Below are 25,411 nucleotides of genomic sequence, written 5' to 3' on the forward strand. Positions count from 1 at the left end.
CGCCGGCTCCCTCGGCCAGTAAAGCGAGATGAGCGCCGCAACCCCAGAGTCGGCCACAACTGGATCTAATGGTCAGGGGTCCCTTTACCTTTACCTTTAAGCCAATACCACTCACATTCTGTAACCAATAAAGTTGTGGCCTTTTTCGCCCATTAACCTAAAATACTATTTCATGTGTCTTTATTCCACTTCTTGGGAGTGTATGGGACCTGGCCACGCAGCAATGTTTTCCTGGTCAAAAGGAATGACTTCTCTCTCCCTCACGGCATGAAAGAAAGGGTGTCTCTTGCTAGCGGTGGTTTTGCCTATTTAAGAAAATGCCTTGCTTTCAATAGTGTGACAGTTTGGGAACCCAACTGCCTAAGTCAGAGAGACCAATCTCCCTCAAGCAAGAGCCAGCCAAATGTTTCTGAAAGCTCAACCACAAGAGAATGATTAACGTATTGGTTTCAGTTACGTTTCTTGGACAATATCTGTTTATAAGACCGCTCCTCTTTGATGGGTTTACTCAAACTTTCTTAAGACTATCTAAGCTAGGTCACACTAAGAGAGGTCACACCACCACAGCTTCTGGGAGTGAATTCTAAAAATAAATTTTGCACTAAACCTAACCAGACTGCCCATCCATTTCAATTAATGGGAGTGAGAAAAATATTTTAGGCACTTCAATCCATGGTTTATAAACTGTTATTTTTAAAAACTTTTTAAAATTGCTATTCTTTTCTCTAAACTAACAACTCTTTTAGTCCTTCCCTACAATCCCTTGATCCTTTTAACTGCACTGACATTAAAACCCCAATCTTTCCTTCAGCACAAGCAATGTTTTCCTTTTGGTTGTCAAGGCCTGGTAGCTATCTAAATTCTCCTATAGATGTGGGGGTCATAGGAGACTCTCAAAAGGCTGCAAATACACATAAAATCGTTTCTCCCTCACCTGCCTCTTACGCCACTGTTTTCAACAATGGGGGAAATAAGGAACCTGTGGCCTTCCAGGCGTTTTCTGACTCCAGCAGCCAGCCTGGTCAGTGGCCAGGGCTGATGGGAGCTGTAACCCAGAAACTTACAGATGCTCATAGGTTCCCCTTCTCTAGTCTATAGCTAAGGGGGTCAATTGCTCTGCAGTGTTTTGAACACTGTATACCCAGGTATATTTGATGACAGTGAGAATTACACTAAGAAGGCAGTTACAACCCGCCGCCCCCCAGGACACACACACAGACAAAAGGAGGGAACTCATTCAAACAGTGCAGAGTCAATGTTCCAGCACTGAAATTATCCCAACATGGTGAAAACTCTTGATTAACAGAAATAATGGGTTGTATCCAGAGGGGTTGAAGGTAAAGGTAAAGGGACCCTGACCGTTAGGTCTAGTCGCGGACGACTCTGGGGTTGCGGCACTCACCTCCCTTTATTGGCCGAGGGAGCCGGCATATAGCTTCTGGGTCATGTGGCCAGCATGACTAAGCCGCTTCTGGCGAACCAGAGCAGCGCATGGAAACGCCGTTTGCCTTCCTGCTGCAGCGGTACCTATTTATCTATTTGCACTTCATGCTTTCGAACTGCTAGGTTGGCAGGAGCAGGGACCGAGCAACGGGAGCTCACCCCGTCACAGGGATTTGAAATGCCGTCCTTCTGATCGGCAAGCCCTAGGCTCTGTGGTTTAACCCACAGCACCACCCGCATCCAGAGGCGTTAGGGGTTAGCAAAACCAGCCCTCGCCAGGGGTGCAGGCCCGGTGTGTGTGTGTGTCTGTGCGCGCGCAAAAATCACCCCAGAAACCTGTCTCCAGTTATCTGTATGTGGTCATGAGTTTAGACAAGAGCTTGGAGCTGAGCAGTAGGAGAAATGGCAAGTTTGCATGAAGGAAGACTGCTGGAAACGTGTGTGTGTGTGTGTGTGTGTGTGTGACGTATTTGTGTGTGGTACTGCACCACCACTGTCAAGGCAAGATCAAGCGGGAGAGAAACTTACTGTCCTCTTGCACCACAGCACAAAGACGTGTGAACATTTTCTTTGCCCTTTCTCCTTGCTTCGTCCTCACTTCAAATACTTCAAGTACTTAGGTCACATAAAATGTGTAATTTTTTCATGGGGCTACTGCAGTAAAGTGATTTTTTTCTGGGGAGGAGGGCACCAAAATACCTCCCTGCCAAGGCGCAAGGGACCCTAGGTACACCTCTGGTTGCATCCAGAGTAAACCTATTAAAATTAATGGACAAAACTAACTTAAGTCTGCTAACATTAATGGGTCTACTCTGAGTAGAGCTTGTTGTGGGATGTGAAACACAAGAGCAGTCAAGTACAACATTCCTAGAGTGAACATGTTTAGACATGGGGAGGAATGTTTGTCCAGCCAGCAGGTAAAATTCCTGTTTCCCCCTGTGCTGGGACAGACTTCCTCTACATGTGACTAGAGGTGGGTGTGGCCTCACCTGTGCAGGTAATGACAAAAGCACAGGGCAGGGCAGTCATCTCTGTCTTTCATCACATGCATCGAAGAAGCAACATCTACTGAGTGAAAGATGGACTCTTGGCTCCCAGCCAAGGAGGACAAAGGGACTATCTTCTTATAAGATAGATTCCAAATGTATGTTACTTCATTAAGCTTAGGTCTGCCTTCTGGGATCTGATTGTGAACAGAATGTGAGTAAACTCCTTTTATACTTTTGTAAAAGACTGTGTCGTCTCTTCTATTTTATGAGGGAATAAGGGGAAATTACCAGAATAGTTATTATAGAGGCTTTATCGAGCCTGAGCAAACGCTGCCGTTGCAAACTTAAAATAAAGGGGAATGTATTACTCTGCTGAAATTGGGGAACTTGCTAACACAAGTTGGATAAGGATATAATCAGACAATATATCCTCTCCTGCATCCCTGAACATTCCCACACTTGTCTGGATATATCCCATAGCTACCATATGTTAAGGCAGAAGTTTGATAAAGAGGTGTTAAACCACCAAAAAGCTCCTACCGCTAAGGATTGACTTGGAAGAAAAGTGATCAGTGATTAAGAATGTAAGAACTACCTTGCTGGCAAAGCTCATTTAGTTTAGCATACTGTTTCCAACTGTGGCTGAGAAAGTATCCCTAGGAAACCCACGACGAGAGAACGAAGGTGACATATTTCAACCTTTTACCCCACCAAAATCAACTGACATTCTGAGGTACGCTGCCTCCATACCTGGAAGTTCCATTTAGCCATCACAGGAAATAGCCATGAATAAACCCAACCCTTATCTGAATTTCTTATAATATGAAAGCCATCTACCCTAGTGAACCATCACAAATCTTCTGGCAGAATGCCATTGTGTAAATAAATAGTTGGTCTGTCCAGGATTTACTGCCAACCAAATTAGTGGAGAGACTCTGAACTCTAATGTTATGGGAGAGCGAAGAAAACCTCTCTTCCTTTCTCTGCACCATAAATAATTTTACAAGCCCATCACATGCCCTTAGTCACCTTTCTTCTAAAATATAAAAGCTCAATATAGCTTTTTCTCAACAGAAAAAAGTTCCAGTTGCTTGTTCTGTTTTTCTCCCTTTTTCTGTTTCTACAGTATATACCGTATTTTTTGCTCTATAAGACTCACTTTTTCCCTCCTGAAAAGTAAGGGGAAATGTGTGTGCGTCTTATGGAGCGAATGCAGGCTGCCCAGCTATCCCAGAAGCCAGAACAGCAAGAGGGATCGCTGCTTTCGCTGTGCAGCGATCCCTCTTGCTGTTCTGGCTTCTGGGATTCAGAATATTTTTTTTCTTGTTTTCCTCCTCCAAAAACTAGGTGCGTCTTATGGTCTGGTGCATCTTATAGAGCAAAAAATACGGTGCATTATATACTTCATGACCCATCTTACTTCATTTCTTTTTTATTGTTTTTAATGTGGTTTAATGTTGTAATCCTCCCTGGAACCATAGGGTGAAGTGCAGGTAATAAATATCTCGTAAAAGTAATAATATCCTCTAGAGTGGAGCAACCACACGGACACACATTATCCCATGTGTAGCCACCCTTTACTAATATGTAAAGGCTATTATGATACTGGCTATTTTAAACCCCTTTCCTAATAATTCTTAGCAGAACAGATTCCACAACAAAAGTCTGCAACCCCATGCTGGCATGGCCAAACTTGGCCCTCCAGCTGTTTTGGGACTACAATTCCCATCATCTCTGACCACTGGTCCTGTTAGCTAGGGATGATGGGATTTGTAGTCCCAAAACAGCTGGAGGGCCAAGTTTGGCCATGACTGCATGGGGTGGCAGACTTTTGTTGCCACAGGGATCTGTATGTAGGTCACTAGAAAACACCATATACTCTCCCACTATAGATGCCTTCAGAATTTAGTATTGGCCACCTGACATTGATTCTTCAGCATATACTATGCCCTGCAGGGGGTTGGACTAGATCACCGTTGGCATACCTTCCAACTCAACAGTTCTATGATTGTATTGTATTATGTTAAACGGGAGTCGTGTTAAATTCATGCCAGTGAAATGCCAGCGTCTCAACTCTACTCCTTCCCCCTACTACTACAAGCTGTGGTTTCTACCATCCTCCTCTCCTTAGAGGTTACTTACGTTCAGAGCAGTATTCGCCCCGCCACCCTGCCAGGCAGATTCGGCTGCCCAGCTCATTGCAGGTGTAGTGCCCAAAGGTATCGTCCCGCGGCCGGCAGTAGTCCGAGCAGCTTTCCCCATAGTAGTGCTCATCGCAGGTGACATGGTAGGAGTAGCGCAGCTCACTTTGGTCTCCCAGCTGCACATCTTGCGACCAGTCCTCACCCACAGCCAAGCGGCGGCGCGTAGCCAAGCGACTAATCAACCTCTGGGCATCCTCTGGAGAAAAGAAGTTGGCAGATGGAGAGGTCATTAGAATCATAGAATCATAGAGTTGGAAGAGACCACAAGGGCCATCGAGTCCAACCCCCTGCCGAGCAGGAAACACCATCAGAGCACTCCTGACATATGGTTGTCAAGCCTCTGCTTAAAGACCTCCAAAGAAGGAGACTCCACCACACTCCTTGGCAGCAAATTCCACTGTCAAACAGCTCTTACTGTCAGGAAGTTCTTCCTAATGTTTAGGTGGAATCTTCTTTCTTGTAGTTTGGATCCATTGCTCCGTGTCCGCTTCTCTGGAGCAGCAGAAAACAACCTTTCTCCCTCCTCTATGTGACATCCTTTTATATATTTGAACATGGCTATCATATCACCCCTTAACCTCCTCTTCTCCAGGCTAAACAGGTGTAATGCCCAAAGGTATTAAGCAATGGGAGGAATGGTGGGCAGGGAGAGCAAGAGATATACCTCCAGCCAGAAGTGTTGAATGGTCACTGTAAAATGTGAAGGTTCATTATTGTTTCACAAGTTGTGTATGTCTTTAAGGGCCAGGGCAAATAACGAGACCCAGTCTTGCAGCTGTGAAACATAGCGGGTGCTGCTAGGTTGTGCTAATTAAGCTGTGTCAGCATTTGGGCATAGTATATAAGGAGCAGCACCTAGCTCTCTCATCACCCTGGGGGATGGGTTGGTGGTTGGGTCATGTTTGTTGTTGTTATTGTTAAGTTGTGGGCGAACATATCAGATGACACAGCGATTCTTCCAAAGCAGCTCTTTATTTGTAAGCTGGAACAGAACTGAACTGAGGAGCTCAGTCAGCCTGCTTATATAGAGCTCCAGAACAACTGTAACTGTTGCAACTTTCTAAACCTATCCAATCACAGAACGTCACTTTTCGATCCTTCATTTGCATACAAACTATCCAATCACAGAACGTCACTTTCGATCCTTCATTTGCATAACTATCTACGGTATCCCCCTGCTGGCCCAGGGTGAGAACTTCAGTACATAACAGTTATCTTTAGTGTAAAAGGAGTTTTTGTTTTGTTATTAAAACCTGGCTAAAGTTCTTTTTGAGTTCCTTGTTATGCATGGTCTCCCCAGCAAGCTCTCTGCAGCGCTACTAAACTGCAAATAGCCAACAAGAAGTGAGGTTCAAACCTTTGAATCCAAGAATCACAGGCTCTTGGAAGGAAGGGGCTTCAAGAAAACGTGCTGGAAAAAGCTCTGTGCACATCAAAATGACCAAATTCATACTGGATACTTCTCTAGAAGCTAGTCAGGAGAGCACACTTCACATCTGTACTGGTCACATGCGCACGTGAGGGGAAAGGTACGGGCAGAGCACAGCCATCATGCCCGCCATCTCCTCCATGAAACGGCCCAATCCTCTTTTTAAAGCCACCCAAGCAGGTGGCCATCACTGCCTCCTGTTCCATAGTTTAACTCTGCACTGTGTAAAGAAATACTTTATCATCTAATATTGAGCCTCATTGAATGCCCCTGAATTCTAGTGTTGTGAGAGGGAGAAACGCTTTTCTCTATTCACTTTTTCCATGCCACGCATGAGTTTTATAAACTTATGTAAGGACGCGGGTGGCGCTGTGGGTTAAACCACAGAACCTAGGACTTGCCGATCAGAAGGTCGGCGGTTCGAATCCCCGCGACAGGGTGAGCTCCTGTTGCTCAGTCCCTGCTCCTGCCAACCTAGCAGTTCAAAAGCACATCAAGTGCAAGTAGATAAATAGGTACCACTCCAGCGGGAAGGTAAATGGCGTTTCCGTGCGCTGCTCTGGTTCGCCAGAAGCGGCTTAGTCCTGCTGGCCACATGACCCGGAAGCTGTACGCCGGCTCCCTCGGCCAATAAAGCGAGATGAGCGCCGCAACCCCAGAGTCGGCCACGACTGGACCTAACGGTCAGGGGTCCCTTTACCTTTTAAGGTCACCTCTTACTCACCTTTGAACTAAAAAGTTCCAAATGCTGCATTTCCTCATAGTGGAGTTGCTCCATCCCCTTTAACATTTTGGTTGCCCTTTTCAGAACCTTTTCCAATTCTATAATATCCTTTTTGCGATGACCAGAACTGTACGAAGCATTACAAATGCCGTCACACAATAAATATAAAAGAACCTTGGGATTCTTTACTACTACTCCACGTTTGTGTACATGTTTTTCCTGCTCCTTATTTTATCCTCACAAGAACCCTGTGAAGTAGGTTAGTCTGAGAGACAGTAACTGGCCTAATAATAATAATATTTTATTTATATCCCACCCTCCCCGGCCAAAACCGGGCTCAGAGCGGCTAACAACAAGTAAAAATAGCACAGTGTACATAAAATCACACAGTCAATTAATTAAAATACATACTAAAATCAATTCAGAATCAAATTAATGGCAACCATTGGGCTAGAGTTCTATGAGGATTACAGAAGGAGAGAGGGGGTCAGTCTGTGCCTTGGCCAAAGGCCAGGCGGAACAGCTCCATCTTGCAGACCCTGCGGAAAGATGTCAAGTCCCGCAGGGCCCTAGTCTCTTGTGGCAGAGCGCTCCCCCAGATCGGGGCCACGGCCGAAAAAGCCCTGGCTCTGGTTGAGGCCAGCCTAACTTCTCTGTGGCCTGGGACCTTCAAGATGTTTTTTTTGAAGACCGCAAGTTCCTCTGTGGGACATACCAGGAGAGGCGGTCCCGTAGGTACGAGGGTCCTAAGCCGTATAGGACTTTAAAAGTTAAAACCAGCACCTTAAACCTGATCCTGTACTCCATCGGGAGCCAGGGCAGCTGGTATAGCACTGGGTGAATGTGATCCCGCAGCGAGGACCCCGTAAGGAGTCTTGCTGCGGCATTCTGCAAGGCACCAAGTAAGCGTCATGGGTGAGCAAATATCTCAATCTTGTGCCCCCTAACCGCTACGCAAAACTAGCTGTTATCTGTGTCCTTTCATTGCTTTTCTAGTAATAACATTTTCTATTAATAACATTTTGATTGTAGATTGTTGCTGTTTTTCTAAAATGATCCAAATGGTCACACCTGAGGACCAGAAACACATCTTGAACTTCATAAACCATGGCTTATCCTGCTTCCTAAAGCTTAGCAAAATAGTAAAGGGTAAAGGGACTCTGACCCTTAGGTCCAGTCGTGACCGACGCTGGGGTTGCGGCGCTCATCTCGCTTTATTAGCCGAGGGAGCCGGCGTACAGCTTCCGGGTAATGTGGCCAGCATGACTAAGCCGCTTCTGGCGAACCAGAGCAGCGCACGGAAACGCCGTTTACCTTCCTGCTGGAGCGGTACCTATTTATCTACTTGCACTTGATGTGCTTTTGAACTGCTAGGTTGGCAGGAGCAGGGACCGAGCAACGGGAGCTCACCCCATAGCAGGGATTCGAACTGCCGACCTTCTGATCGGCAAGTCCTAGGCTCAGTGGTTTAACCCACAGCGCCACCCGCGTCCCCTTTAGCAAAATAAGGATGCTATTATTAAGATGGACAGCTGTGTGCTCCAACAATTACTTCCACGCTTGATGAGTTTTCTGGGATGGTGCGGAAGCAAAGAAGACATGCAAAATGTGGCCATGAGTGCAGAACCCAGCTTCCGAAGAAACTACCATTTCCTTGTGTGTAAATTCCTATCACTTGTGGGGTATGTTTGAAACTGTTGATGCCTACAAAGATTTCAGAAGCTAAAGAAGTTTGACCGTCACTGTGTGTAGGGCATTAGCTATCCTACATCTGGGACCCCCCATGTCGTACCTCTGGACACCACAATTCCAACTAAGGCTCCTACTTTTTATTTGCTAAGGATAGAAATTGTTTTTTGCTAGGAGGGGTTTTTCTGCTTCTTGTCTGTATTTTGTTTTGTGAAGGGGCGCTGTCTATGGGGGCAGGCATTGATCACAGTCAGTGTTTCTTCTTTGAAATGGGTATTTTGTGATGTCCATAACAGCTTTTATTTCCAGTTTTGCTCCTGAGCCTCTCCCCTTGACTACCCAAACCAGAATTACACAATATGGAATTATGCAAATTTGTTCCAATTTCCACAGATCACACTGTGGTCATAATATTTTAAGTGCAGTATTTGAGATTGCCTGAACTCTGAATACAGAGCCCTGGTTAGTGAGGTGAGGTGAGAATATTCTCCAGGGCCCTGGTCCCTTACATGTAAGTGCATTCTTTTCAGAGCTCTCATTTTGAATGAAATAGTCATGTAAGGATTTAATGGCACTCTGAGAAGTATTTTTAGGCTTTTTGAGATTTTTTCCAGGCTCATGGGTTTCATTCATGGCCCGACCTGGCCACAGTGATCCATGCGACGGTCACCTCCAGGCTTGACTTCTGTAATTTGCTCTACGTGGGGCTGCCCTTGAAGCTGACCCAGAAACTCCAGCGGGTGCAGAATGCCGCGGCGAGGCTCCTTACGGGGTCTCTGCCATGGGAGCATATTCACCCAGTGCTTTTCCAGCTGCACTGGCTCCCGGTGGAGTACAGGATCAGGTTTAAGGTGCTGGTTTTGACCTTTAAAGCCCTTCACGGCCTAGGACCCTCGTACCTATGGGACCGCCTCTCCCAATATGCCCCACGGAGGACTTTAAGGTCCATAAATAGCAACACCCTCGAGGTCCCGGGCCCTAAGGAAGTCAGATTAGCCTCAACCAAAGCCAGGGCCTTCTCAGTGATGGCTCCAGCCTGGTGGAACGCTCTGTCTCATGAGATCAAGGCCCTGCGGGATCTGATTTCTTTCCGCAGGGCCTGTAAGACAGAGTTGTTCCGCCTGGCCTTTGGCTTGGAGTCAATTCGATTCCCTCCCCCTCTTTCTTTTTTCTTTTTCCATTCTCCTCCTGTTATGAGACTGTATTTTAATATTTTAATGTTTCAATATTTTAATGTTGTATTTTAATCTTGTTTTTAAGTTGTATTAATTCAACTTGTTTTTATTATTGCTTGTTAGAAGCCCTGAGCTCGGCCATGGCTGGGGAGGGCAGGGTATAAATAAAAATTATTATTATTATTACCACAAGGTGTAGCAATAGAATTCCCTACAGCATCCCACTTTTTAATTACATTTTTTTTTACACCTCAGGAAGAACTTATTTTCAGACAATTCAGGCTTGGAATAAGCCTCATTTCCAGCATCTATGTTTCTTCTCCATTCCCCCGATTATTATTATTAAATATGTATACTGCTTTTCATCCATAGATCAGCTAACTAGGAGCTGCCTGGTTCATTTCTCATCTTTGTATGAACTCTGAGATCTTTAGCAAACCACTTCTTTTTCAGCAGGACTGACATAAACTCGGGCAGTAAAAGATAATTAAAAAGGAATATAATGGGAAGTTATTAATTAGATATAAATTGGTTCTGCAGTAGTAAAAAGATACAAAATAAGGAAACACAGAAGGGTGGGGAGGGAAGTCGAAGAAAATATGGATCGATCATGTAAAGACTGTGGGGTGGGGTGTTTTTTTGTTAAAATACATATATGAGAAAATTAAACATAAAATAACATTTATAAAAGAAAAAAAAGCTTCAACACCTCCACTCCTGCCTATATAACAGGAGGAGGATACTGGGGAGAAAACAGTGTTCCACTATCTGTATTTCATATTCTTCATCATCATACATTATTAGGGAAGGAAAGAGAGACTGAGAGGTGATTTGACATCTTTAAATACAGTGGTACCTCGGTTTTTGAACAGCTTAGTTCACGAACAATTTGGAGCCCAAACGGTGCAAAACCGGAAGTAAGCGTTCCGGTTTTCAAACATTTTTTCGGAAGCCAAAAGTGCTCCGTTTTGCGTCCCCTTGTGTTTCCTGTTGCGCTTCTTTGTGCCCCCCCCCATTGTAATTCAAGCCTTCCGTTTCCAATTGCAGTGTTCTAAGGTGATATTTGGAGCTTATATTTGGTGCTTTTGTTTTTGCTATTTGTTTTGCGTTTTGTGTTTTGAGGCTTTTTCGGTTCATTTGTTTTTGTGACTGTGTGGAACCCAGTTCAGCTAATGATTGACTGATTGTGTGACTGTGGAAATGAATAAAAGCCCCCCCATCCAAACAATGACTATCATCAGTGCAGGTAAGAAATAATAATAATTTTAATTTTTATCATCTAAAATACCGATTTATTTATTTTATAGTACAGTACATTGATTATTGCTTTCATTTTATGGATCAACGGTCTCTTTAGATAGCAAAATTCATGTTCAATTGCTGTTTTAAGGGTTGTTTTTAAAAGTCTGGAACGGATTAGCCTGTTTTGCATTACTTCATATGGGAAAGCGTGCCTTGGCTTTGGAATGCTTTGGTTTAGAAACGGACTTCCGGAATGGATTAGGTTTGATAACCAAGGTATCACTGTATCCGAAGGGCTGCCACATGGAAGAAGGAAATAAGCAGCTGTCTTCTCTTTAAAAGACATCTGAAGGCAGCCCTGTTTAGGAAAGTTTTTAATATTTAACGCTGTATTGTTTTTAATACTTGATTGGGAGTCGCCCAGAGGGGCTGGGGAAACTCAGCCAGATGGGCAGGGTATAAATAAAATATATTATTATTATTATTATTATTATTATTATTATTATTATTATTAATTTAAGCTTGTTTTCTGCTGCTGGAGAGGGTAGGACCCGAACCAATGAATTCATATGACAAGAAAGGAAATTCCGACTAAATGCTAGGAAGAACTTTCTGACGATAAAAGCCATTTGACGGTGGAACGGATTCCCTTGGAAGGTGGTTGGCTTTCCTGCATTGGAGGTTTCCAAGCAGAGGTTAGATGGCCATCTGCCAGGGATTTCTTAGCTACCATTCCTGCCTTGCCGGGGGTTGGGCTAGATGACCCTTGAGGGTCCCTCTTCCAACTCTGAAGTTTTACAATTCAACACACACACACACACACACACACACACACACACACACAAATGGAAGCATCTGCACAAAACTGCATGGCTAACAATATGTTTAACAGACATCAGAATGACTCAAAAGCGAAAACCCACAAACATTTAAGACCTTTGATACAAAATATATACATATGAAATTTTAAGGATAATTCATAAGCCTTTCTGGTACACATTTTTAAAGGAACAGTTTTACCTCAAAACTTTCTAAGATAAGGCTCACTTCGTGAGAAGAATTAACATTCTATTTAAGATAAAAGAGAGTGTTGAGACAAGTTAAGATAAATATAGGATGGAGATGTTACAAATGTGCAAAATAAAAGGTAACAGAAGGAAACCAGAAAAAGGACGGAGGGAAGTCGTATGCTCGGCAGGGCAAATGGGATAATGGTTGTTATGTTATGGTACTATATAATTGTTAGAATTTGAAAATCAATAAAATTATATGCAAAAGAAAGAAAAGAAAAGAGGAGTGTAGTCCTGTTTACGGAAGCTTTTAATGTTTGACGGTCTATTGTATTTTAATACAGTCATACCTCGGGTTGAATATGCTTCAAGTTGAGGGTTTTCGGGTTGCGCTCCGGGGCGACCCAGAAGTAACAGAATGCGTTATTTCCGGATTTCACCGCTCGCACATGCACAGACGCTCAAAATGACATCACGCGCATGTGCGGAAGTGGCGAATCGTGACCTGCGCAGATACTGGTTGCCTTCGCTTCAGGATGCGAACGGCGCTCCAGAATGGATCCCGTTCACATCCAGAAGTACCACTGTATTTTGTTGGAAGCTGCCCAGAGTGGCTGAGGAAACCCAGCCAGGTGGGTGGGGTATAAATAAATTATTATTATTATTATTCTAAAAAGGAGACCGTTTACCAAAAAAAAACCAACAACAAACCGTGTTGAGGATGAAGGAAGTCAATTAGAAGAAAAGTTACAGGTAGGTAGCCGTGTTGGTCTGCCGTAGTCGAAACAAAATTAAAAATTCCTTCCAGTAGCACCCTAGAGACCAACTAACTTACCGTATTTTTCGCACCATAGGACGCAGTTTTTCCGTCTTAAAAACTAAGGGGGAAAGTCTGGGCTTCCTATGGAGCGAATGCAGGGGGGGAGGCAGGCAGGAAAAGCCCCCAAGAGCCACACACAAGCTTCGCGCGGCTCTTGCAGGCTTTTCCCCAGGAGGGAGAAGGGACTGACGCGGCCAGTCAGTCCCTTCTCCCTCCTCTAGAAAAGCCTTGCACAATCTCTCCAGTCGTGGGAGGCTGTGCAAGGCTAAAGAAGCCAACTTTTAAAAAATCTCTCTATCTCTACCTCTTTTTCTTTCTTCGTCCTTTCTCCACCCCCTTATTTTCCTCTGGATCAGTGTTTTTATCTAGATTAACGTTTTAGTTTGGAGGGGGGGGGGAATATTATAAAAAAGGAAACTTTGCAACTTTTATTTTAGTATACAATAAAAACAGATTAAACAAAACACAAGAGAAGGAAATAGCATAGAAGAGGAAGAGAAAAGGGAAAGAGGGGGGATACAAAGCCATTTACCAGAGGTAGATCTTAACCCTTGCCTCACCTGGGAGCTTCTCTGGGCAGGTATTCCCTCGGCTTAAGTGGGGTGGGGGAAGAGTGGCAGGTAGGGGGGTACCTACCTAGACAGTGAAGCCACATGTCTCTCCGATGAAAATTGGGAGTGGGCATTGTGTGAAGTGGCTGTGGATCTCCTGCCACAGAATTGTAGGACTGTATAGAGTTGGGAGGGCCACCCGAGGGTCATCTAGCCCAGCCCCCTCACAATGTAGGAATCACAGCTAAAGAACGCCAGGCAGATGGTCCCCCAACCGCTGCTTAAAAGCCTCCAGTGGTGGAGACCCCCAACACCTTCCGTGGTCATAGAATTGCGGGGTTGGAAGGGAACCCCAGGAGTCATCTAGTCCAGCCCCGGTGGACAGCAGGCGCGATCCATCCCGTTGTGCAAGGCTAAAGATGCTGCTCAAGGCTAAAGAGGAAGCGCGCATCCTGTCCGTGGCTCTATGGGGCTGGGGGGGGGAATAATATTTTTTTCCTTGATTTCCCCCTCTAAAAACTAGGTGCGTCCTGTGGTCCGGTGCGTCCAATAGAGCGAAAAATACGGTAGTTATTGGTATGAGCTTTCGTGTACATGCAAGAAATATCTGAAGAAGGTATCTGAAGAAGTGGTATCTGAAGAAGTGTGCATGCACACGAAAGCTCATACCAATAACTAACTTAGTTGGTCTCTAATGTACTACTGGAAGGAATTTTTTTATTATGGTACATATATATTATTGATTATTTGTTTTGTGTAAGTTTCCGTACGTTATGTCTTATTTGTATTTTTGTGTGTGTGTTTTGTTGTTTGTTTTTCTTTTGATTCTGTACTAATATTTTCAGTTTAGTTTGACGTGTGTGTGTGTGTGTGTGTTGTAAATAAACTCAATGAAAACAAAAAAGGAATGTAGCGCTTTCTATATCTCTCACACGATAACTTTCCTATTCCTGCCCCCTTAATGTATTTTTTGGTCATTGTTTCATCTTTCTCTTATTGCTTTGGGTGCTATTGGCCTACTTTACAGGAATGTTGTTTGGACTTATCATGAATGTGCAGCACTTTGAATATTTTCACTGTATATTTATTTATTTATGGTTGCCATCAATTTGATTTGAATTAATTTTATAATGAATGGTGATTTTTAGAACGATTTTAGAATGGTGTATTATTTTATTGTTGTTAGCCACCCTGAGCCCGGCTTTGGCTGGGGAGGGCGGGATATAAATAAATTTATTATTAATTATTATTATTATTATTATTATTATTATTATTTATTACACTTGATCTTAGCCAAAAGGCCGAGAAGCGATGGCTAAAAAAGCCACCTCTATTGGTCTGTCTCTCCCCCCCCCCAACTGTATTACCTGGGTTATGAAGGCGCCCAAAAGATGTTAAAGCAAAGATTATGGGATAATGCACACAGTGACTTGCGATCTCGATCACACGCAGTCTGTAGTCCGCTGGCAGTAGGAGTACAATATGGGCATGTCTTTAAGTTAACATCTTACATTAAAAACCTGACAGTACCAAACTACCGAAGGCTTTCCACCAAAGCCAGACCAAACGTCTTTCCTTTAGCAGTGTTGGATGGCAGGTTGAGAGGAGTTCCCTACCAGGACAGACTTTGCTCGTGTGCTCAAGACATCGATTCCATAAAACATATTTTGTTGCATTGTGCAAAATATGAGCAAGCCAGGGCTGAACTGATACTACCCTTGCTGGTACCTTTCCCGGGAAAATCAGAGGCTCACTATGTCAGGTTCCTATTGGAAGACCGGACAAACGCTAGAACATTAGCAGTGGCAAAGTTTTTATCGGTGGTTGCAAGAACAAATGAGCCCTATATTCTAAACAAAATGCTTGTTTAACCTGGAGGTAGGGCTGTATGAATTGTGTATTGATTTGTAATGATTTGTTTGAACTGTAATAAAGATTGATTGATTATTTATTTTTAACTTACCTGTCGAAGGCTCACCTGATTCTGCCCTCCAAGATTCAATAATGAGGGAAAAGGTGCCCTGGGAGAGAAGGAAGAAGAGAAAAGACAAGTGAGAGACTGTAAAAAGCTGCCAGTTTTCAATACTCATGAGGGGGTTAATTTGGCAAAAAACAACAACAACAATTCCAAGTTTAGAATAGCCCCCAAGCATACGGAACATGGGAGAACCTCAATTTCCCTTAATTTAAACATTTATATCCCACCGTTTAAACCTGTAAGCACATTTGTGGCAGCACACGACAGAAGAAAAATCCTTTGAAACATTCGTTAAAAACACACACACATTGGAGAGAGACCGAGTTGAGAAATAAGACCAAGGGTACATACTGATATAGGAATGTATTAGATAAAATGTAAAGAAATATACAATAATAAGAGTACATTCATTTGTAAAAAAGGAATATACAACGGGAAGTCCAAAGTGTTGGTACATATATGATTTTGGAATAGTTTTTTGTCCTTGTTTCTCTTCTTTAGCTATATAAACCTTGTACAGTGGTGCCTCGCAAGACGAAATTAATTCGTTCCGCACGTTTTTTCTTCTTGCAAGTTTTTCGTCTTGCGATGCACGGTTTCCCATAGGAATGCATTGAAAATCAATTAATGCGTTCCTATGGAAACCGCCTTCAGACCAGGTCCGGGGACAGTCTGTCCCCCGACCTCTTCTGAAGGCTGGGGGGGGGGGGGACAAGGGCTTTTCTTCCCACCCCCAGCATTTTAAAAAACCCCGGGACAGTGGAGGACTTCTCCGCTGTCCGGGGCGATCTTAAAATGCTGGCGGGCGGCATTTTAAAATCGCCCGGGACAGCGGAGGACTTCTCCGCTGTCCGGGGCGATGTAAAAGCCCCTGGGAAGGCAGGCAGGGGGGACAAAGACTTTCGCCCCCCGCCCGCCTTCAGAGGAGGTCCTGGACCTCTTCTGAAGGCGGGCGGGGGGCGAAAGTCTTTGCCCCCCCCGCCTGCCTTCAAAAGCCATCCGGGACAGCGGAGAAACGCGCTGCCTTTCTCCGCTCTCCCGGGAAGGCAGGCAGGGGGGAGCAAAGACTTTCGCCCCCCGCCCGCCTTCAGAAGAGGTCCAGGACCTCCTCTGAAGGCGGGCGGGGGGCGAAAGTCTTTGCTCCCCCCCGCCTGCCTTCAAAAGCCGTCCGCGATAGCGGGAAGCTCTTCCCTGCTATCCCAGACTGCTTTTAAAATGCTGGCGGTGGGGAGCAAAGCCTTTCGGCCCCCACCGGCCTTCCTGGACCTCTTCTGAAGGCCGGAGGGGGGGGAAGGCTTTGCTCCCCACCACCAGCATTTAAAAGAGGTCCCCGGAGATTTCCCTATGGGCCTTCTTCTTGCGAAGCAAGCCCATAGGGAAATTCGTCTTGCGAAGCGCCTCCAAAACAGAAAACCCTTTCGTCTTGCGGGTTTTCCGTCTTGCGAGGCATTCGTCTTGCGGGGTACCACTGTATATAAACTTGGTATACATGCTGAAAATTATATTATAATAAGCCTTGTGATGTAATATAATAATGTTTACCGATGTAATATAAGAACTTAAATAAATAAAACTCAAAAAAATAAAAATAACACACAAACACACTTTCTCTCTCAAAAAAAATCCACAAACCATCAGTCATCATAAAATCTGCTCCCTTTTTGCAATTTGTTGAACAGGGTCCAAACCACTTTAATGAAACCTGTGAGATTCAAGTGGGTAGCCATGTTGGGTCTGCCATAGTCAAAATAAAACAATTCTTTAAAAAGGTAGTTAAAAAGACTCTTCTTAAAAACCTAAAAACTTCCTTAAAAGAATCAAGTCTTCAAAAGAGTTGTATTATACTCAGTTGGTCTCTAAGGTGCGACATTATAATTCTTAAATTCTTTTTAAAGGATTCTTTTAAAGACTTTCTTAGATCATATAACCTTATTGAAGACTTGTTCTTTTAAGGGAGTTTTTGGGTTTTTAAGAAGAGTCTTTTTAGCTATCTTTTTAAAGAATTGCTTTAATTTATTTTGACTGTGAGACTGGGTTATACGCCATCTCCACGTTTGAACAGCAGCCTGACCTCCCACAGCAAACTACTTTTGAAGTAAAATTGAAGAGGAGGAGGAGGAAGAAGAAAAGCTATCTGCATATTTTGTTAGCAAATATGTCACTTGTGGAGGCTTCTACCAACCAGAGGGGGACAGTTATGTGAACAGGAATGGTTGCTGAAATAAGTATAAGGAAGATAGGTTATGGAAACTTAATGTCCTTTTAATTGTTTTATTTGGTATGGTTTTTTTTTTATTATTTCTTTGGTTATATATTTTTTTTTAAAAAAACACTTTATTCTTTATTCTTTTTCTTTCTGTATTCTGTATTTTTTGTATTTTTTTTTGGAAACTTTAATAAATATCATTTAAAAAAAAACAAAAAAGGGAGGTATGAGGAGGCCCGGGAAACAAGCTAAAGGAAAACAAGCAATGGAAATTTTGTGTGTTTTTAACTATTTTTATTTTGTATTTTTGTTATTTTTTCATTTTTATTGTAATACTTTAAAAAAGCTTAATAAATATCTTATTAAAAAAAAAAGGAATGGTTGCTGAGGACAACGGCCGAATCCCAGCAGCCCCCAAAATGGCGGCACTCTTGCCTTTCCAGAATGGGCCTGATATGTACTGTATTTTAATATTTTGTTGAAAGCTGTCCAGAGTGGCTGGGGAAACCCAGCCAGATGGGCGAGGTATAAAGAATAAATTATTATTATTATTATTATTATTATTATTATTATTATTATTACAAGGCCTACTGTGACTAAAATGTGTTGGCCATGTTGGGGCAGAGATGTAGAATGGCAACCAGCTGGCACTTCCCTCACACATTATTATACAGTGGTTCTGCTCCTTCCTCCTGGGCCGTGTCCAGAAAGTGGTGTTGGGGGTTGAGTTTTCAGACCCCTCACTTGTGGGGTCCCTCAGGGTTCTGTCCTCTCCCCCATGCTTTTTAATATCTACATGCAGCCGCTGGGAGAGATCATCAGGGGGTTTGGGCTGGGCATCCATCAATATGCAGATTATACCCAGCTTTTAAATCAGAACCAGTGAAGGCGGAGAAGGTGCTGTGTGAGTGCCTGGAGGCGGTTGGAGGATGGATGGTGGCTAACAGATTGAGGTTGAATCCTGACAAGACAGAAGGACTGTTTTGGGGGTACAGGAGGTGGGCAGGTGTTGGGGACTCCCTGGTCCTGAATGGGGCAACTGTGCCCCTGAAGGACCAGGTGCGCAGCCTGGGAGTCATTTTGGACTCACAGCTGTCCATGGAGGCACAGGTCCATTCTGTGTCCAGGGCAGCTGTTTATCAGCTCCATCTGGTACACAGGATGAGACCCTCCCTGCCCATGGACTGTCTCACCAGAGTGGTGCATGCTCTGGTTATCTCCCACTTGGATTACTGCAATGCGCTCTATGTGGGGCGACCTTTGAAGGTGACCCAGAAACTGCAACTAATCCAGAATGCGGCAGCTAGACTGGGGACTGGGAGCGGCCGCCGAGACCATATAACACCAGTCTTGAAAGACCTACATTGGCTCCCAGGACATTTCCAGACACAACTCCAAGCGTTGGTGCTGACCTTGAAAGCCCTAAATGGCCTCGGTCCAGTATCCCTGAAGGAGCGTCTCCACCCCCATCGTTCAGCCTGGACACTGAGATCCAGCTCCGAGTGCCTTCTGGCGGTTCCCTCACTGCAAGAAGCCAAGTTACAGGGAGCCAGGCAGAGGGCCTTCTTGGTAGTGGCACCCACCCTGTGGAACACCCTCCCACCAGATGTCAAAGAGAAAGACAACTACCAAGCTTTTAGAAGACATCTGAAGGCAGCCCTGTTTAGGGAAGCTTTTAATGTTTAATAGGTTATTGTGTTTTAGTGTTCTGTTGGAAGCTGCCCAGAGTGGCTGGGGAAACCCAGCCAGATGGGCGGGGTATAAATAAATTATTATTATTATTATTATTATTATTATTGTGGTGCAATGAGAGGCCTCAACTTCTTCCTCAGTCTTCAAGGATAACAGTAATTGCCACCTTACTTTTTGTGATTGTGTTTTAAAGTGTTCTTAATATGATGTTTTCATGTTGCATCCCACCCTGGGACCTTAGGGCAAAGGGCAGGTAACTAACAACAACAACAACAACAACAACAACAACAACAACAACAACAACAACAACTTTGAGTCTCAGTTATTTTCAAAATGGGCCAGCAGTTGATTTTGTGTTCAACAAGGCTGGTGATTCTTTCACAAAAATGCCAAAACAATAGCCCCTTGTGCTATTGTCCTCCTTGTGGTTAAATGCATTTCATTCGATTTTACGCAAGGCTCCAATTAGAAAAATAATAATAATCTCAAATTCTGGAAAGGCAAGAGTGCCGCCATTTTGAGTGGGTGGCGCTGGGACTCGGCCATTTTCCTCCGCAACAATTCCTGTTCACATAACTCTTCCCTTCAGGTCGGTAGAAGCAGACCAAGTGACATATGTGCCAAAAAAATTAGCAGATGCTGTATTTTAGTTTTGACTTTAGCCCCAAAAAGATGTTTTTGTATGCCACTCCAGCGGCAAGACTGCTGCTAGCTAAAAACTGGAAATCTCAAGAAATACCAATGGCAGATGAAGATGTTGGACTTTTTGGAGCTGGCCGACCCGACTGGAAGAATCCGCGACCAGAAAGAAGAGAATTATCAAGAAGATTGGAAGAACTTCAAAGATTATTTAGCCAAATATTGTAACAGAACATAATTAGAAGACACTTGAAAGTATCAAATAGGCTTAGGATTAGAATAAGAATGGATTGTAAACCATTATGGATTTAGATTATTAAGAAAAGAGAAGAAGGTAGTAAATTGAAGGAGTTAATTTTATTAGAAAGACGGTTTTGGAGAACTGTTACAAGGTGATAGAATGAAATTCAGTCAGTTGACAAGGAAAGTTAAATTGGGTTTTAGAAGTAATAAGTGTTTATATTATTGTTTCTTTATTTTAGTATTGTAACGTGTTTTCTTTTGTGTGTTTTATATGTTATATCTGTTATAAATGTGGAAAATCATGGCAGATGAAGATGATGGATTTTTCAGAGCTGGCGGACCTGATTGGAAGAGTCCGCGACCAGAAGGAGGAGGAGTACCAGGAGGAATGGAGGAAATTTAAAGACTATTTAGTTAAATATGTTAAGTTAATTTAATTGGAAAAGCTTGCAAATGTTAGATAGGCTTAGGATTTAAATATGTAATTTTAGGAGTTAATATGTTTAATGCCAAAATAGAAAGAAAGAAAGATGTTAAATGAACAAGTTAATCTGACAAGAAAATTGGTTTTGGAAAACTGTTAAAATGACATACACTGAAATTCAACTAGGGGGATACGAGGAAGTCATTTAACAATGTTATTAGGATTGGTTTAAAAACTGTTGAGATCTATGTTTATTTGTTAAAAAATTTTTTTGGAAAATCAATAAAAATTTTAGAAAAAATAAATAAATAGATGTGGAAAATCAATAAATTTTTTTTTTAAAGAGTTTTAACTTTAGTTTTACTTCAAAAGTACTGTTATGGGAGGCGAGACTGTCATGTTCATAAATGGCCGCCTCAGGCTTAGTAAACACCCACAATCAGGTGTGAGGGAACTGCCGGCGAGCAGCCATTTGGCATCCACCTTGGTACTTTTTCAGCTACGGTTAAGACTAGGACTTGCGCACGCAAGGTCCGTTCTCACAAGCTGGGGAATGCAGGGAAACCATTTTTATACGTCAGGAAAAATGCTGAGGGGGGGGGGACAGAAAGGAAAGTCGTGGGGGTGCAAAGTGTGAAACAATTCTGGATTATGATACATGAAGAGCTTAAAAAGATAAACTCGAAAAATCAGAATATCGTGGGAAAGTTCATTCATTTCAGTCATTCAACTTCAAAGGTGAAACTAATATATGAGATCGACTCATGACATGCAAAGCGAGATGTGCTTCTACTTCTCAGAGGTCCAAACTTGCTCGATTTGCCGGAAATGACTGGCAGAATCCGAGACCAGGGAGAAGAGTCGGTGGAAGAAGACTGGAAGAAATTTAAAGACTATCTACAGAAATATTGTAAAATCAATGAATGTTAGAATGATGTTGGATAGAAATTAAGTGGTTTCCAGCTGTAATACTATAAGGGAATATGAAAAATGGATTATTAATAGGTAAAAATTTAATGTTACAATATTTTAAGATTAAAGACTAGGATAAACAAAGAGTGTAAGGATTTGCTGAACCAACAAACCGAACTGGAATACAAAAAAGGGAGGCGTGAGGAGGTCCGGGAAACAAGCTAATGAAAAATAAGTAATGGAAAGATTGAGTTGTTTTTAACCATTTTTTTTATTTTGTATTTTCTTCTTTTTTTTATTCTTATTTTGTAATATTTTGAAAATCTCAATAAATATCTTATAAAAAAAACACAAACTTGCTCGATTTGCAATCCTTGTTTTGATGATTTCCTTGAATATTCTAATTTTCTGAGATTAATTGGGGCTTTTCATCAGCTGTACGCCATGATCACCGCAATGATAACAAATCCAGGCTTGACATATCTTGCTTTGCATGTCATGAGTCTATCTCATATATTAGTTTCGCCTTTCAAGTTGGATTACAGAACTCAAGGAACTTTCTCACGATATTCTAATTTTTCGAGTTTCACCTGTATTTACGAGTTCGATCTTTAAAAAAGCAGAGTCACTTTTGCTGGGTTTAGTATCCCTAAGGATAAAAGGAATATATTCCTTTACGCAACCGTGGCAGCCAGAATCGTAGTGGCAAAAAAATGGAAAACTGATAAATTACCAGAATTATTAGAATGGAGAACCAAATTTCTTGAATTCATGGAGATGGCAAAATTAACAGCATCAATTAGAGGCTACTCTAATCAAAAAATTAATAAAGAGTGGGAATGCGTTAAGGAATACATGAAAAGTCGGTGCTGGAGATTAAAAATTAATATGGAAAAGTTTAAAAGGCGCAAGGAGATACGATAATAATATATTGAGGTTGGAATAACAAATAAAGTGGATAACGCAACAATAACAAAAATAATAGTAGGTAAAGGAGATCCCACACGGCTGGAGGGAAGTACTGGGCTGTGGAGGAGGGAGGTGAAGGGATTAATTGTTAAAGATTGGCATAGGATTTAAGAGATTTAAATTTCCATAAAGATTCTATAAGGAAAGCAGCAAGAAATATCAAGTAAAGGTATCGGAGAGGAGATCAGTGTAAATGAAAACATGAGACTTATGGTTTTGTTACATATGATTTTATTTTTGGAGCTGTCTGTTTATTTTGGAGTTGTTTGTTGTAAAGAGCGTATATTATGTGAATAAAATAATAAAGGATTTGTGGGAGGGAGAAAGAAAGAAAGAAAGAAAGAAAGAAAGAAAGAAAGAAAGGAAGGAAGGAAGGAAGGAAGGAAGGAAGGAGAGTCGTGTGTCAATCTGGCCTTGCTCCAAGAGAAAGACCTCCGAAAATGTAGAAAGTTAGTAATAAATGTTGGAAATGTAAAGAAAAAGAGGGAACATTTTATCACATGTGGTGGGAATGTAAAAAGGTGAAATGCTTCTGGGAGATGATATATAATGAGTTGAAAAAAATGTTGAAATATACATTTATAAAGAAACCAGAAGCGTTTCTACTGGGCATTGTGGGGAGTGATATAAATAGAAAGGAATATAAAGCTCTTTTTATATGCAGTAACAGCAGCAAGAATATTACTGGCCCAAAAATGGAAGCAAGAAGAATTGCCGACGATTGAAGAATGGAGGATGAAGTTAATGGACTGTGCAGAATTAGATAAACTAACAGGAAGGATTCGAAATTGGCGGGACCAGAAATTCATGGAAAACTGGAGTAAATTTACGGACTATTTGAAAAGTATTTGTGAAGATCAGACGACGTTTGTAGGGTTGCAAGAAGTTTTGTGAGGAGTACTATTGGAAGTATTGCAAAAATGGAGAAGGGGAAGGATGATTTGTCAAGAGATGTAAAGGCAATATAAAGTTAAGAAATGCATAAGAAGTGGTGAAAACGGTGGATCATCAGAGGTGCTGGTGGAAGTCCAAAAAGATTGTATAAGTGATAAGTTTTGTGGAACATTTTATAATTTATATGTTAAAATTAATAAAAAAATATTATAAAAAAGAGAGAGAGAAAGGCCTCGGGGTGAACATGGCGGCCTAAAAGCTACTGGGCGGTTTTCCGTCTACCGGCTAAAATGGAGTCAGAGTTTTTATGGGGCTGATACACACATTAAAATAAAAATAAAAAGCTGGATGTGGTGTTTATGGGCAACTAAGTAGGCCTCTGTTTGTTCCAGATGCCGGCTAGACTGTCCCCACCTGAGTCCAGTATTTCCCTCACAATTTCTCCTCAGTCTCCTGTTATTGTTGTTTTCTACAACAGCCTTCATGACAATTCGATTCAGGAGAACATACTCAAATCCAAAAATAAATATAAATGGCTGCCTTCCCAACACCACATAAACCCAAAGTTTAAAAGAAAAGAAAAAAAGAAATTTTCTCTCATTTTCTCCTCAGAACAAGAACTGTGAGGGAAGAAGTTGGTGGGGAAACACCTTTAGGGTTACACTCAAATATTAAAATTGCATATTGTGTTGTCTGTTTTCCCTTAACCAAGTGAGGAAAAACAGCAAATAAATTCTTATTAAGCTGGGCTGCACACACGCAAAAGAAGAAGAAGAAGAACCGTATTTTTCCGTGTATAAGACTATATTTTTTCCTAAATTTTTGAAGTTTAAAATACGGGATTGTCTTATACATGGATAGTGTATTTTCTTAATTTTGACTCCCCCAAAATAGGAGGTGTCTTATACATGGAAAAATACGGTAGTAGTAGTAGTAGTAGTAATAATAATAATAATAATAATAATAATATTGAGGGAGGCAGAGCAGCAAATGCCACCCCCACCCCCCCGGCTCCACTCCAAGTCAAGGTACCTAATACCCAAAAGCTGACTAATTTATTTTAGCACCTGAAGCAGAAAATCTCATAACTGCTTCCCCTCTTCCCTGGCAGTAAAATAATATATGATGATAATAATAATATTAACTTAACAGTTGGCTGTCATGACACCCAAAATCAACTGTCTGAGGCACTTGCCTCATCCTGCCTAATGGCAGGGCCGGCAGTCTTAACAAGGGTATCACTTCTTTAAAGAAGTCCTGGTCAAATTTGTTGCACGTGGATAAACGATACTGCCAAAAAGGGAAAAAAGAAGAAGTATTTACTTGTCTTTTGATAATGTGCACACATTATTGCAACAGGTGGCATCCTAGAAAAGGTACTCTTTTGGTTTTGTTGTTGTTGAGTCGTTTAGTCATGTCCGCCTCTTCATGACCCCCTGGACCAGAGCACGCCAGGCACTCCTGTCTTCCACTGCCTCCCGCAGTTTGCTCAAACTCTTGCTGGTAGCTTCGAGAACACTGTCCCAACATCTCGTCCTCTGTCGTCCCCTTCTCCTTGTGCCCTCCATCTTTCCCAGCATCAGGGTCTTTTCCAGGGAGTCTTCTCTTCTCCTGAGGTGGCCAAAGTCTTGGAGCCTCAGCTTCAGGATCTGGCCTTCCAGTGAGCACTCAGGGCTGATTTCCTTCAGAATGGAGAGGTTGGATCTTCTTGCGTTTTGCCGCTTCCACGCATGCGCGTGACATCATTTTGAGTGTCTGCGCGTGCGTAAGCAGCAAAACCCAGAAGTAACGCACTCCGTTACTTCCAGGTTGCCGCGGAGCTCAACTCGAACGTGCTCAACCCAAAGCACATTCAACTGGAGGTACGACTGTATTGGTAACTAAGTCTGCCTTCATGGATCCAACTGTGAACTGATGTAAGTAAACTTCTTTTATTGACTGTTTTTACCCACGGGTGTGGGGCACCCAGGCTCCGAATTCTGGGGGGTGCCAGGCGCCCGCAGCCGAAGCCACCTAAGCTCTTAACTATCTACCTGTTATGAAATAATAAATAATTTTGATCAAGCTAGAAAAACAAAATGCATATGTACGTAGGTATTACCATAATGTATATCTACTGTTTTGCTAAAGGACTTTCGACTCTGGGCGCTCATTTACCAAAGACATCGGTGGCACTCT

The 25,411-nt window shown here is 42.5% G+C and overlaps 1 protein-coding gene across 2 annotated transcripts in view; it reads right to left on the bottom strand.

The window, feature by feature from the left end:
* Positions 1-25,411, bottom strand: part of DLL3 (delta like canonical Notch ligand 3) — a 157,342-nt gene that overhangs the window by 121,197 nt on the left and 10,734 nt on the right. The window contains exons 1-3 of one of the 2 annotated variants that reach the window (XM_081018899.1): positions 16,887-17,083; positions 15,240-15,297; positions 4,575-4,832 (exon numbers count right to left, since the gene is read on the bottom strand). In XM_081018899.1, the coding sequence (XP_080875025.1) occupies positions 4,575-4,832; positions 15,240-15,297; positions 16,887-16,889 (319 nt within the window). In that variant the 5' untranslated portion in view covers positions 16,890-17,083. Of the gene's footprint in view, positions 1-4,574; positions 4,833-15,239; positions 15,298-16,886; positions 17,084-25,411 lie in introns of those variants that run through there. The other variant, XM_081018900.1, reaches the window with a different exon arrangement.

The sequence above is a fragment of the Podarcis pityusensis genome (assembly GCF_964106645.2).
Source record: "Podarcis pityusensis genome assembly, chromosome: 8".
Taxonomy (NCBI): Eukaryota; Metazoa; Chordata; class Lepidosauria; order Squamata; family Lacertidae; genus Podarcis; species Podarcis pityusensis.